The 14,911-nt window shown below is 38.5% G+C and overlaps 1 protein-coding gene across 6 annotated transcripts in view; it reads left to right on the top strand.

Moving 5' to 3' along the window:
- The first annotated feature begins 119 nt into the window (after positions 1 to 119).
- NUP58 (nucleoporin 58) overlaps positions 120 to 14,911 on the top strand; it is a 38,875-nt gene continuing 24,083 nt past the window's right edge. For 4 of the 6 annotated variants that reach the window (XM_072032665.1, XM_072032663.1, XM_027469431.3 and 1 more), the window contains exons 1-11: positions 120 to 335; positions 3,997 to 4,136; positions 5,364 to 5,402; positions 6,638 to 6,790; positions 7,796 to 7,930; positions 8,640 to 8,750; positions 11,570 to 11,594; positions 12,051 to 12,116; positions 12,836 to 13,010; positions 14,313 to 14,392; positions 14,691 to 14,809. In XM_072032665.1, coding sequence (XP_071888766.1) covers positions 217 to 335; positions 3,997 to 4,136; positions 5,364 to 5,402; positions 6,638 to 6,790; positions 7,796 to 7,930; positions 8,640 to 8,750; positions 11,570 to 11,594; positions 12,051 to 12,116; positions 12,836 to 13,010; positions 14,313 to 14,392; positions 14,691 to 14,809 — 1,162 coding nt within the window. In that variant the 5' untranslated portion in view covers positions 120 to 216. The remainder of the gene's footprint in view (positions 336 to 3,996; positions 4,137 to 5,363; positions 5,403 to 6,637; positions 6,791 to 7,795; positions 7,931 to 8,639; positions 8,751 to 11,569; positions 11,595 to 12,050; positions 12,117 to 12,835; positions 13,011 to 14,312; positions 14,393 to 14,690; positions 14,810 to 14,911) is intronic. The other 2 variants (XM_072032664.1, XM_027469419.3) reach the window with 1 other exon arrangement.

Raw genomic sequence — 14,911 nt, 5'->3', positions numbered from 1 at the left:
GTAAACGCTATATACATCGCGCTTCTTATTCGGTTATTTCCTAAATTAGGGGATAACTGGGGGAGGGGGGGGGGCTCTCCGCGGCCGGGCGCCGCCGCTTTAAGGGCGGCCGTGGCCGGACGCCGTTTCCCGTGGTGCCTTGCGGCGGGCGCGCGGAGGGAGCGTGGCCGTTGCAGCCGCTGCCGGGCTCGGGCCCCGCCGCCACTCCCCCCCGCCATGTCCGCGGGGTTCTCCTTCGGCGCCGGCACCTTGGGCTCCGCCACGGCCGCCGCAGCCGGGGCAGGAGGAGCTGGAGGAGGAGGTGGGGGGTTTTCCTTCGGAGCCGCCACGCCGAGGTAACGCGGAGCCCCCTCCGCGTCCCTGTGGGGTAACGGGTGGGGCTCATGGGGGGGGCGGGGGGGGGTTGGGGGTATGGGGGGTACAGGGGGTGGGGGGCAGCCTGTGGGGGCTGGGGGAGGGGGTCGGGGGGAGCTCGGTGCTCCCTGAACTGCCTGAAAGGAAGCTGTGGGGAGCTGGGGGTCGGCCTCTGCTCACAGGTAACCAGTGATAGGACCAGAGGGAATGGCCTCAAGCTGCGCCAGGGGAGGTTCAGGTTGGCAATGAGGAGACATTTCTGCTCAGAAAGAGCAGTCAGGCACTGGGACGGGTTGCCCAGGGAGGTGGTGGAGTCACCGTCCCTGGGGGTGTTCAAGGAGAGGTTGGACGTGGTGCTTGGGGACATGGGTTAGTGGTGACATTGGTGGTAGGGGATGGTTGGACCAGATTTGTGTTTTTTTTTTTTTTTTTTATCCTGAACACAAAAGATGAATCCCACACGTGCCTAGCTGTAAGCAAGCGGCCTGAGGAGGTGTGTGTGGCACAGTCTGAGTGTGTGATGTTCAAACGCCAAGTTCCGGGTCTGTTTCTAAGTTATTTCCAAGTTCCCTTCTGTCACAGTCCTCCATTTGGTGCTTGTGTCTTGTAGCAGAAAGGAAACTGTGGTGCTGGGCTTTGATCTACACGTGATATAGCAGGCTCTGTGCTAAAAGCAATATTCATGTTTTACAGAATAATAGTGTTGTGTTTTCTTTCTTCACACACCTGCACTAGCCCATATTCTTCCTGACCTGCTTGTTGTTATGCCTGTGTTGAAGATTAGGATGCTTACAATGGAGCTTTGGGGCACTTTACAAATTTTTGGAGGTCTACCAAATCTTATCAGGCAAAAATCACAGTAATGTAAACGGAATGGGCAGGGCTGCTACTTCACCTGAAGTAGGTACATTTCAAAATACCTATCTGTAGGATTTGGCAGGAACTAGTGGGAAGGGAGCTACATCTGGATCAGAGAGTATCTCTGGATTAAAGGGCAGCATTGCTTTTTGGAAGCCCATATGGGAGGGGGCAAGTTTTCTGAGTTTCTTCTGATTCTCTTAATAGTCCAGTCAGGACATGTTAATGATATTTTTGTTTCCTGTGTGCATTTTTTCTTCCCCACAGTGAAGCTTTTACGTGAACTCTGGAAAGAACTTAAGTTGCTTTTGTCTCATGCCTGTTAAAAAGAAAAAACTTTAATTTTAATCATAGGAAACCTGCATTATTCAGAAGCACTATTTTAAATATACTGCTTGAAACAAGATAATTTCTTTCGGGGTGTTGATTTGGGTACACACTACCCATGGAATTTGAATTTTTTTTTTTATTTTTTTCTCTCTTTTGGCTGCCTTTTTTAATCCATAAAAAGTAAGTTAAAATGTAATAGAAGCTAATTAATAGCAAATATGATACTCTGCATTTTTATTCATATATTTATTTCTACAAGTAGGATGAGTCTTCAGGGCTGTTGATCAAGGAGTATCACAGAGGAAGAGGCCTTGTCACTGCTGGATGGTTTGTAAAAGAATCCGAAGCATCCCTGGGGGATGGTTTGCTTGAGAACCAGTTTGAGACTGTAAGCAGAAGCTGGGCCTCTTCTCAGCTGAGGCAGCATTGCCAGGTGCTGGAAGAAAGGGGGCTTTGCTCTTTAGTCCAAGCATAAGTATTACCGAGCAGCGTGGCCTATCAGGTAATATTCTGATGGCATAAAGCCTATATGGTATGGCAGCCTATGTAATTCCTGCATTAAGCCACTAGCAGTTGAGGTTTTTAAGGTCTTTATTGTTTGTCAGTATTCTCTATAGCATGCGTTAGCCCGGTGAAGTGCGTTGTTCTAGCTCTGAAGTTAGAGTTGAGATTTAAGTGAGCTGAACTCCTCATCCTCCCAGCTGCAGGGAGTAAATAATACTCTGGTCTGTGATTTCTCATACTGCCACTGGTTTACTTCTATATTAATTCATATTTAAATAGACTTTATTTACAGTGTTGTTGTTGTTATTGTTTCTCTTTTTTTCTTTTTTTTTTGTCCCACTGTATTGAAGTGCATATTTTGGACCTTAGCTTTCTTCTACTGGACTGTTGAAACATGAAAAAAGTAAATTGAAAAGTCCTCTTAGCCTATACCGGGAAAAGATGAGAAGCAAGCTTGCAACCAGTGAAAGAAGCATCATATTGTGTATATATATATATATAGGGTGATAAGCAGTTAGGTCATGCTGCTGCAGTTTAGTATGCTGAAATTCTGAGAGTAAAGAAAACTGAAATACTTTGGCTCCTATGGAGTTGGACAGTTGATTGGTTTTGTCCTTCTGATCTTCTTGGTGCCTGTTTCCTGAATTATTTACCTTTAAGGATCACTCAACACCAAGATTTAGAACTTGCACCAACTTTTACTGGACTTGCCAGGTTGCCAGGGTGTAGATACTGCCAACTTTTAATGTAGAAGCCTATGATAGTCTTCTTTTTCTTAAAGATCAGCTCTTGTGATTAATTTGTTACGCAGAACTGCATTCATACAGAAAGAAAAGAGGGAACAGTATTGAACATCTGAAACCTCAAGTAGTTTTTAACAACTGCTGCGCTGAAATCTGAATTAGGTTTTATTTCAGTGCTACTGCTGTAGTCTATACAAAATGTCTAAATTCAAGAAAACTTCTCAAGCTTCCTAAGGGGTTCAAAATGGAAACCAGAAGTTACTACAAATAAATGACTCACCTCATCTTTCATCAGTCTAAGAATTCAAGTTCTTAAGCCTTAGACACATCTGGCTCTTAGTACCTGTGATTTCACAGGTTACAGATAACTGTAATCCCCCACGTGTTTTGTGCTATAACTTAATGCATTCTCTGCAAAACGTGGCTTGGCCTGTATTTGCCATGAAGTTTCTATTAAAAAAAAAAAAAGAGCTGTTAATTTTCCTTGTTATCGCTGGGCTCTGAGTTTCTCCTCTTTCTTTCCACTCTCTTCCCCTTAATTTGTGCAAATAGTTCAGGAAGTTTATTTCACTGGTTGGATTGGATTGCACAGTGTGTTTTCAGAAAAGAAAGCGCACAAAACATTGATATGGATCACCTGCCATTGGTGTGTGTGGAAGAGGAGAGCGTTTTGGTTAGAAAACTAATTCTTGCATCTGTGTTTCTCGGTGATAAGACAGACCCAAGTTGTGCTGTTGATGTGGTCAGATGCCTGTCTACGTGCTTATTGCTTCAGAGTGAAGTAGCTTTGGTTGATGTTTCTGGGCAGAGGGATCGAACTGGGCTTGTAAGTTACTTTGAAAAGATGTTCCTGATGGTTTGTCATCTTTGGTCTGGCTCTAGCATTTGTTTGCTGCTTCCAGTAGTTCAGGGGAAATAATAGGAAACTAAATGGCAAGTTTTTGGCTGTTTTATCGGGATGTATCAGGCAGGTAGCAACGAGTTCAACAGATGCTGGAGTCAGCATCATGGAAGCAGTAGAAGCTAGATAGCCGAAGGAGAGGGAGGGAGGTGGATTCCTCCTTGGTGAGAGTGAGCTCTGACTCTGTCCTGCTCTGCTGTGTTCTGACTGATCAGGACAATGATGGTATGGGAAAGAAACAGAAATCAGGGGAGGTTGGATTTTTCTTTCGAAAAACTAATTGCTAACAGTCTTGTTCTGTAATAGCTCAACAGGTGGACTTAATTTTGGAACTCTGGGTTCTTCCACTGCTACAGCAACTACGTCAGCTCCGTCAGTGGGCTTTGGGAGTGGACTTTTTGGATCAAAGCCAACCACTGGCTTTACGCTAGGAGGCACCAGCACAGGTAGAAAAAGTTCTTGTACAGCACAAATTTGAGTGAACAGTGAATAAATTTACCATGTGTATGTACCACACATTTTGTACATGTACCACATGAATGTTACTTATGGCACACAGAATTTTACTTATGTCACAGAATGCCACACTCAGAATATTACTTATGTCATTTTGTGTTTCTTTTCTTAAAAAATTTTCACAGACTGTTTCAAAAGGTTGTTATTTGAGAAGTATGCAGCACCAATGATGCAAGAACACAAATGCGGTTGCCAGAAAATTGTATCTGGGTGTATGTGTAAATTGTGCCAGAATTTGAATCTGATGTTTTCTGGAAACACATCTTCATCCAGAATACTCAAAATTATCATTTAAATTTGAACTTTTTGGATGTAGAAATTATAGAAATTCTCTAGTTATAGATGCAGAAATTCTTACAGAAGTCCTAAAAATTGGAGTATATAATAATGAACCTTTTCAGACTTGAGTTGTTTTTCAGACATCATACACGCATAACTTAATTAATTTTATTTTAGCTCCAATTTATTTGGAGAAAATTGTATTTTTTTCTACTTCTGCATGAACAGATTGGTTCTTAAATTCCCTTATAATAAATAAATCCTTATTATTTCTAATAATTATTATTACTGTGTATTATTGTGTTTGTCTGTGTTAGGGTGATTTATTTCTTGATGCTGTCTTTTGAACTTTTAATCATATTTTTTAAATCTGAAATGGCATAGCACTGTTCAAAATTGTCTCTTTAAATTACAAGTGGGAATAAAAACCCTGAGCCAAGATACAACAATTTGCAAAAGCTTGCTCCCCATATTCTTCATCATATTGTAAATCTGTTATGTGTGTCAGTGTTACGTACAGCCATATGGCTAAAAAAATACTTGAGAGCATTATCAGTCTCCATAGATTTTGTTTACTTTCATTTATTTGAAATCTAAACAAGTTGGTGTGCTGCAGTGTTAATGTCAGCTTCACTCTTAACATGTTCTCATAAAGAGAAGTTTGTTTTTAAAAGGCAGTTATGCTTTGTTGTATGCTGCTGGTGCTCACAAACAGTGATTGCTATGTTATGTTTTTTCTTTTTTCAAGATAATATGTAAAAGTTTGTATAATGGTCTACATATGTTACATTATTTCCATGTTTTGGTTCATGGTTTTTATTAGGATAACTGCTCGGTGGTTCTCAGTTACTGTTCTGACTCTGTTTTCTTTATTAAAGCAGGAACAGCAACAACCATCGCTACAGCACTGACGCTAGGTAAGGACCTAATTTGGATGTTAATGATATACAGCAGCGAAAAAAAGTTGTGTTCATATACTGTAGAAAGTTAGCTGTTGTGTGAGGTTTTTCCTTGCAGCCGACCACAATTAACAGCAAGCCGGGGTAGAGGTAAAGGATTATTCCGTTCCTGCACAACAGTAAGAGTGGTCATAGTGAAAAGCTAGACTTGTGTTTGTCCCCTAATCATCAGTGTCATCCTTCAGCAGAGAAGTGGAATCCATTATCAAAGAATTCTTCATACAGAGCTTCTTGTTCTTACGAACTTTGAGTGAACAGCTCGGCTTGTTAGTTCCCCTAGCAGAAGGGCAGAGTTGAACTGGGAAGGGACTTGAGGAATACATTGCTCTTGTTTCTCTGGTATGACTTTAATCTCTATTTTTCAGCTGTCATGAGAATTATAGAAATATGTGGGTGTTTTTAGATTTTATTTTTTTTGAAACATCAGAATTGACCTTGAATTTGAACAGCCATAATTGTTGAGGGGGGAGAGAGGAAAGGAGGACAGGACGAGGGGGTAGTGCTACCAGACAGACTGGTGTCAAAGAACTTTGGAAACCTTGTTGCGAATAAGTAGGGAAAAATGGTAGTGGTTAAAGAAGTGAATGAAATGGGTAGGAGAAGGGAAGAGCAGCTGACCCAGAGCATGATGTGTAATCATATGTGGCAGTCAGTATTATGCAGGCAAATGTCAGTTCTTTTGAGTTGCTGAATGAAATGTCACTGAAAACAGACACACAGCAGTTATTGAGAATACAATGTTTTTATTAGCCTTGTTACTCTGGTTTGTGTATCACACTTCTCTTTGAATGCAGGTTCCAGAATATAAGATGTATTCTTACCTTGAAATTAGCAGGAAGTAGAAGCTTTATTTGCTTTACTTTGCAAGTGTTCAAAAGCAAAATCTGAGGAAATAACGTAATATTCTTGTTCATAAATTGAAGGGGTATGTGTGTTCCCGCTGGCTTGCACATTATCTCTATCTTTGTCCCAAGATTTAAGCCCCTTAGATTGTTCAGAATTTGAGGAAGCATACCTTTTTGAAATTAATGTAAACTTTGAAATTTATCTGACGTGCAATGGAAACATTATATCGCAAGTGATCTTGCCTGCTGGGGTGCTAGTGGCAATTAAATGGGATTAGCCTAGAAGATGAGACCGAGTATTTGTTCTCAAACAAAATATCCAAAAAGCGTTTTCTGCTTTTCTTCTAGGCACACCTGCTACCACATCAGCAGCTACCACAGGCTTTAGTTTAGGTTTCAACAAACCTGCAGGTTCAGCCACACCGTTTGCTTTATCTATTACTTCTACCTCAGCGGGTGGCCTATCGCTGTCGTCTGCTCTTACATCGACTCCCGCAGCAGGTAAGAAAATGTTTTGGTTTGTCTTTTTACAGTATAACTTTATTGTAAAACTGTACTATGCTCTATTTTATTCTAGCATTTGCATAATGCTGTGGTACTTCAGTAAGAAGGTTCATTGGCCTTTACTAGTTCTAAGTTGGGTGTCCCAATTCAGATGTTTATTTTACATAGAGGGCAGTACACCTTGTAATTTAGGCAGCATATAATTAGAAGGGTAGCAGTAGATGATTTGTCACATGAAACAATCATTTTAATTATTGTTAACCCCACTGGATGTTGAAAGTTTACTACTTACGCAGCTGAAAAGTTACATCTACCTGTTATAGACAGCATGAAATAGTTTACTAGTAGTGTAAATGAGATTTTTTTTTCCAGTGTAGATCTTGTACTGGCAAATACGTGCCATCATACTTTACTCAGCTGAACTGCACCATATGTGATGATGATTAAGAGTGGAGCTCATTTTTCTTAACCATAGGAGTCTGCATGTGAGCCCAGTTGTTCGTGCCTTCTGTGCTCTGTCACTCTATGCCTTTGGTCCTTCTCTACTTTAGTCCTCTCCATTCTGCCAGAAGCTGCAGTACTTAATTTCAGTAGAAGACTCAAACTATCTATAAGAAATTTTTTATTTTCCTTGTGTTAAATATTTTAATGCTTAACGTAAAACATTAGCATTTCAGCATTTAAAGATTAAAAAGTCAATCACACTTGTTAGATCCATTATTTTGTAAAATAAATCCTGTGCCAGATCCTAGATTCTCTGGCATTCTTGGAGAGTCTCAGAAGTTTGCTATAGATTTAGACTAATGAAGATTGCAATAATATGGAACAAAATGACTTACATTTTGAAAAATTCCAGTGGTTTTTGGAAATTGCAGGGAAAAAAGATTGGGTTTATTATTTAGTTACAATAAAGATGCTGTTCGCATGCTTCAGTTATTTCAGATTGTCTGTGGATGTATTTGAATGCAGTGTCTGCATGAAGCTGGTTTGTTTTCTCTGCAGGTACTACTGGCTTTACATTAAATTTGGGTGGTACAACTGCTCCGACTACAACTGCTTCCACAGGCCTCTCCTTAGGAGGAGCCCTAGCAGGTTTAGGAGGGTCGCTCTTCCAGAATACAAGCACAGCAGCAACAGGTGAACTTTTTTTTCCCCTTCTATCTTAAAATGTTGAAATTCAATGTTTGATTGTATTAAGTTATAAGGTAAGATTTACTTTATATGAAAGTTAATACTGTGAAAATTATTCTTGTTTTACAGTTTGGAACAGCATTGCTATTCATAGCCAATAAAAATGAAAACTGAAGTCATTCATGTCCCTCATTCTTAAGTTACTCGTACTTAGTACAAGTACTTATTTTCTTGTGTTCTCATTTAGAAAAGTTTTGTTGTGACAATTGACTCAAGAAAGTTGATCGTAAATGGGAGAAGGAAATATTGCATGAGTATCTCCTCTAAATGTGAAGTTAAAACTTTTTATTCAGATCAAAAGCCAGCAAAATAAGAATTTTAACCATTACTGTTGTCATTTCAATTATTTACTGACTTCCTGTCTTTAGTTCTAGAGGAAAAATTAATGTATTGTGGTCTTGGTAACATGCTGCTCTTAAACTGCAGATGAAACAAAGATACTTAAAATGCTGATGACTAAAGTTGGCTAATTATCAAATAATATGAAGCAGTTACATAAAATACTTTCACAGAGTTGTGTGAAACTTCATACAATCTATTTTGCATGCTTTAATCCAAATGTAGTAAATGAACTGAAATTGCAAACGAGGTAATCTTTGGGCTTAGTTTAAAATAAGTTGTGATTTTAAATGCAAAAACTCTGTGTTTCTTGCAGGGCTGGGGCAGAATGCCCTGAGCTTGACTCTGGGGACAACTGCGGCTCCTTCAAGTACTGCTAATGAAGGTCTTGGTGGCATTGATTTTAGTAGTTCTTCAGACAAAAAAAGTGAGTTTGTTTTAAAATGTTTATAGCTGATAATGCACACCATAATTTGTTACTGACAAAATTATCAGAGTACTACAAAAGAGACACTACTTCATTGTTAGGGATGTGGAATTAAAGCTATCAATTTTAACTTCTTCCTTTTACAAAGCATTTTAATTCTTAGATGTTGTACTTCTATAGAAGAAAAGAAATTTGGTTGCAAATGCAATGTTGTGAATTTATTTACTTAAAATAAGTATAACCAAGTATCGTACCCGGGAACCAGGGATCTAAAGCCTGGTTTCCTGCCTTCCAGGCATAAAAGCCTCGTAGGGCTGTTTCCTGAAAAGCTATGGCAGATTTCCTAACAGCTGTGTCAAATGACCACTAGAGGGGGAATCAGAGCTATGCTTCAGAAATACATTGCAGATACAGAAAGTACTCGTTTGGAAATAGTTTCCTTAAGTTGTAACAGTTCTTAAACACATGAGGTGTGTTTTTTTTTTTTTTTTCCTTTTAATACCCACAGCATGAAGAATAAGAGGTAAAAAATGGGATATTTTTAAAGCTGTATTTCTGGTAGTGGGTACTGCTATCTGGTACGTTCCATCAGGTTGCTAAAACCAGTTACTAAAACCTACCTCTGTGGTATCTCTGAAATACTTAATGGAATATTGAGCATAGACAGATAAGCACTTACTAATTTATCTTGGTTTTATACATCCAGAGTAACCTTAACTAAAGCTGGTTATAAAATGTGCATTTGCTCTGAGGAATCAAAACTTAATCTCTTGGTTTCATTCAGGAGCCAAATTTGAAATGAGGTATTCTGATAACTAAAAGAGAGGGAAATATAGAAACTACATACAGAGGAAATGACACGTTGACTGTCCAAACTGGAGTATTCTGCACGATGTAGATATTTTTGGATATTATTGCTGCAACTGATGAAAAAGCTTTAAGTTCTAGGTTCCCCATGTGGGGGTATTAGTAATACTATGGTAATGGTATTAGGATTGCACAACACTTCCATGATGTACAAGTATCTTAAAGTGAAGCCTAGAGAACCTCAGGCAACTTCTGTCTGATATCGCTTAGCATTGTTTTGCACAGCTCTCAGGTTGTAATTCCAAATGAGTTAAGTACCTGAATTCCCCATATGTTGCAAAGTGGAACTAGGAACAAAGTGGACTGCTGTCAGGATGAGGAGCGAAGAGGTCCCTCAGCAAAGCACCGGGAAGTGCTAAAGGGGACTGTTTGAGTTTTCACTTTTCAGAATTTAGGATTTATTTAGGAGTGTTTCTCATAACGGATGGCATTGACTAAGTCCTACCTTTGCACTACTCTTCAGTTGTGACAGTACAATTGTCTGTACAACTGTGAGGAACGGTGGTAAAGTATGGTGGTGATGATTTTGTGGCTTTCATTTATTTTTTTCTTTATGAAGGTAAGGAAGGAGGAGATACGGCTATTTAAAAAGAAAAAAAATGTGCTTATGAAATTGCTGCCCTAGAAGGTCCGGGACAGATTGGCACTGGCACCTTTATGCTGTCTTCTGGAATTGGTTATAAAAAGTTCTTCTTCTTGAGACTGGAGGCTAAAGACTGAGTGCTTAGTGTTTCTTTAAAATATTGCTCTGTGGGAAGCAAATAACTTTATATAAGTTTTCCTCGTGTTATTAAAAACCAGGGCAGTTGCCCAGAAAGTTAACAAGGTCTAGTTACAAATCTTTCACCTTTTAGATATTGTTGAGGTGATATACAGCAAGAAAAAAAAACTGACTGGGGAGAGAAAGCAAAATAGATTTAGTGCTAATTGTGGCCTCTCTCAGTTCTGGTCTGTCTTCAGTTTTCATGCAGTTGCTCTTTGGTAGTTGTTTTTGTTAGGGCTGAGGGTGGTGGTGGTTGTTTGGTGTTTTGTTTGTTTGCAAAAGGTATAGGGAATGGATGCTCATACTGGCTGACAGCCTGCAGACAACTTAAGCATTTCTTGCTTCTAAAACAAGCAGCTTCTTCTGGCAGGAGCACTGCCTTGTGCAGCCTAATTTGGTTGTGGTGCTAGCATCAGCTTCAGCTACCTTCTAGCATGTTGGCACTGAGAGGAAGTAAGGATTTGAGTGGCATCCAGCTGAAAAAGATGAGGCCTATTTTTTGGCCTGAGCTTTCTTCCTAACAGACTGCCACAGTATGGTTACTGTTCCTGGCCACAACTAGAAATAGTCATGGCTTGTCTATATATCTGATATTGCTTTCAGCTCCTCTCTGTTGCTCAAGAGTTATTTGGTATCTTGGATCCACCTTCTCATCTAGATATGCAGACATCTAGTCTGAATTGTGTAGATGCTAAGCAAGCAGTAACATCTTCAGTTCTCTAAAACCTCACTTTTTCCTCGACAACATGCAATAGCAGAATTCTTAAGGAAGTCCAGTGAGCAAACTCTAATTGCCTTTTTATATGAGAAGAGACTGCCATTGCAGAATTCAAAACACTTTGGTGTTCTGTGGGTGCAGGTTCGAGTAAGCTACAGTTGTGTAAGCAGGGACAGATTTTTTATCCAACTCCAATTGTTCGTGCATTTGTAGTGATTGGTGTAGGGACACAAGATGCTCGATGTTACTTTTTGTGCCAAGAAACTAGCACCTGACCTGGTGAATATCTTGAAAAGACACTTGTCTGTGAAAGAAAGGTTTTAATTTATTCTCCCTTCATGGCTAACCTAGTGTATTATTAATAAGAGAAATCAAGCGGATTGCACTCATTAGTTCTTCCTTAAAATCTCATTAAAGTTGTTTTGTCAGTTCCTCAAAGTTTTATTTCTGACCTACTTCTTTTTTTTCTAGGTGACAAAACAGGAACAAGACCAGAGTAAGTGTTCAGATTTGTCTTTGCGTTCAGTATCTTACTAAACTTAGTTGTTTTCTGACATACTGGCCTTTTCTACTACTTTGCTCTTGGAAAAGCCTTACTTTTGTAAATAACCAATTTTTGCAGTATGGGTATTTAGTAATGATGGTTCATCATTTTAAATGTTGCATTTGATGGGAAAATCGCAATGACTGCTGCTTATCTGGCTTCTGCTATTGACTAATCACATTTTCAAAAATTGTTTCTGCAAAATGTGTGCAATACTCACACCACAGGATTGGACACTGTAGTCTCTTATGCATTAATTGAAATCCTTCTAGTTGCAGCATACATATAAGAGGTGTAAAAGTGTGTAATCAGTCATTGAAAGTGTTTGTGATACTTAATCATGTAAAAAAAAAAAAAAAACTCTTGCCATTTTCCAAGCATGGTGTAAACATGCATTGTCTCTTGCAGAGATAGCAAAGCACTAAAGGATGAAAATCTACCTCCAGTAATCTGCCAAGATGTAGAAAATCTACAGTAAGTAGTGCTTTATTTAGTATAGTTGCATAGCTGAAGTATTGTTTTGTTAGTGTTTTGGTATGTAACAAATGCACTTTACTGCAGGCTGCTTGCAGGATAATTTGCTAGCCTAAGGCTGTCACGTATTAATATTGGGATCAGAGTAGGTGGATAATTCTTAGTAGCTGAAGTCTTAGGCTGTCCTTTTCAGCCTTGCTTTTAAATAGCATTTCCACAAAACAATAAATATGCTTCTAGAAGCTGAACCTGCTCTCCCTGGGAGCAGTAAGCCTATTGTACATGCATAATAAATATTGAATCTTATTTGCATGTGCATTGTGGATCTTGCATGGAGTTGAGAGAACTACAAAACAGTCTTCACTCAAGCAGGAAGGAGTCAGGTTGTAGACTAATCAGTCTGTCTGTTACTGTATTGGTGAATTCAATGTGGTAATAGCTTTATGTGGATAGATATTATATATTTTAAAAGTGTAGCTTAGTTTGTCAGAGTACAGCATAACATGCTTATACAATTGCTATTGAAGTCTTGGTGGGTTTTGCTGTTTTCTACGCTATTAGTGTCCTAGCTAAACAATAATTTTACTATTCAGTACTAGATTTTGGAAAAACTAAAATTCCTTAATTTCTATTTAATAGTGCAAGTGGGGTAAACGCTCGGGTATTTCAGGTTAAATATATTGTGTCTTTTCCTACTATTCTCTTTTTCCCTTCTCCAGGAAATTTGTGAAAGAACAAAAACAAGTTCAGGAAGAAATTAGTAGAATGTCATCTAAAGCAATGCTTAAAGTACAGGAAGACATCAAAGCTCTGAAACAACTTCTCTCTGTAGTTGCCAGTGGATTACAGAGAAACACTCTTAATATTGACAAGCTGAAAATGGAAACTGCACAGGTATAACTTAATAAAACTTTGTTATGTAAAGTTTGCATATTTATTTCCTATAGGATAAATAACTTTATTTATCAGACAAGTTAGCACGTTGAAATTATATGATATCCAAACTGAAACAGTTGTAAACAAAGTGAAAAGCTTAATCCATTCTGACCCGCCTGAAATTATCTGAGGAGACTGAAATCAGTGCTGCCGATGTCTTTATGCTGTTGTATGTATCTGAAAACATCTATCTTGAGGAGAGCATCCTTTTACGTTGCTCATACAATGGAGGGAGTATATACCCCCCTCTAGTTCCATTTAAGTTGCATATGCAGCTGGCAGTGCAGATCAGTTTGTAACCACATGGTGGACTCTGGGGCAGCAGAGATGCAAGTATATTTTCTTAAGTTGACTAATTAAGAAAAATTAAGTATCCAAAGATACCAAAGTATCAAATGTTTTTTTAAGTGAAGGAGTCACAGCTCTGGTCACCAGTCTGCATTTTAACTGTGTTACCAGTTTGAGCTCAATTTAAGTTTTGAAGTTAAGATCTTGTCACTTTTTCTTTCATCTGGCATGTCAAGACTATTTACTTCATAAATCAGTGTATTTTATTATCAAGTAAAAAAATAAAATGATGCTCCTTATATCTTGAAAGGAAACACTCTGTAGTTATACTTGGGCAATTGCTTCCTATGAAAGCAAGAAGTTGTTAGTGATATTCTTGCATTTCCTTAAACAATGCAGTTAAGAATAGTGACCGAACCAGGCATTGAGAAAGGATTAATGATGGTTATTGGAAAGTATTAGACAGAAGTCTGCTGTAATTACCATGCTTAAAAAGATCCCTTCCATAGAAAAAGGCACTTTTTTTTCCACTTCAAGTGCAAAATACTTCTTCTGGATATGTTACTTTCCTGCATTTGACTGTTCTTTTCCAATAGTCCTCAATAAATGTAACGGGATTTCTGAAGTACAGTAGAAATTAAATCTTACCTGTGACAGTCCCTGCCCATGTCAGGGGTTGGACCAGATGATCTTTAAAGGTCGTTTCTGACCCAAAACCATTCTGCAATCTTCAAAGAGTTCAGTATGTTTTCAGGGCATACCATTGTTTGTTTGTTGTCCAAACCTCTTCTGGTATTTGCAGTTCTTTAACTTCCTACCAGTGTGTTCTTTGAAGAACTTCTGGTCAGATTCTGTCATAGTTTTAAACACAGGAAGAAAACATTTTATATGAATGAACAGTAGAATTGTAGCTATTTTTCTTTTTGAGCACTTCATTCAGAACCTTATATTTTATTAATTTTCCTTATTTAGGAGCTGAAGAATGCAGAAATAGCATTAAGAACGCAGAAAACTCCTCCCGGTCTCCAGCATGAAAATACAGCCCCAGCAGAGTGAGTTACTGTTACAAAGTTGTATTATTGACTATTTTTATTTATAAGTTGACTTATTTCTGCTTCTTGTAATGGATGTATCAAGTGCTTCATAGAATCGGTGTTTTATTTCTACACTTACGTTACACCAAAGACATGAGAAATACTGTCCATGCTCTTTTTACTTGTCGAAGAATGTCATAAAACATATAACTGCTGCAAGTAGCAAAATGGAAAATGGCAGCTGATGTTTTTTTTCTTTAAATAGTAGCACATTAATGAAACTGTATGATTAAACTTCACTGTTTTATTCATCTAGCTACTTCAGAATCTTGGTAGAGCAGTTTGAAGTACAACTGCAGCAATACAGGCAACAAATAGAAGAACTGGAAAATCATCTTGCTACTCAAGCAAACAATTCACACATAACTCCACAAGGTGAATGTTTCAATTTTAACGGTTCATACAAAAAAAAAAAAAGAAGTCTTATATCTATGAGAAAGACTTAGTAATTTATCTCTTCATTACAGTTTTTCCTTA

Source organism: Anas platyrhynchos, chromosome 1 (genome assembly GCF_047663525.1).
Source record: "Anas platyrhynchos isolate ZD024472 breed Pekin duck chromosome 1, IASCAAS_PekinDuck_T2T, whole genome shotgun sequence".
Classification (NCBI taxonomy): Eukaryota; Metazoa; Chordata; class Aves; order Anseriformes; family Anatidae; genus Anas; species Anas platyrhynchos.
Note: the sequence above shows the minus strand (reverse complement) of the source record. Positions and strands in the feature narration are given on the sequence as shown.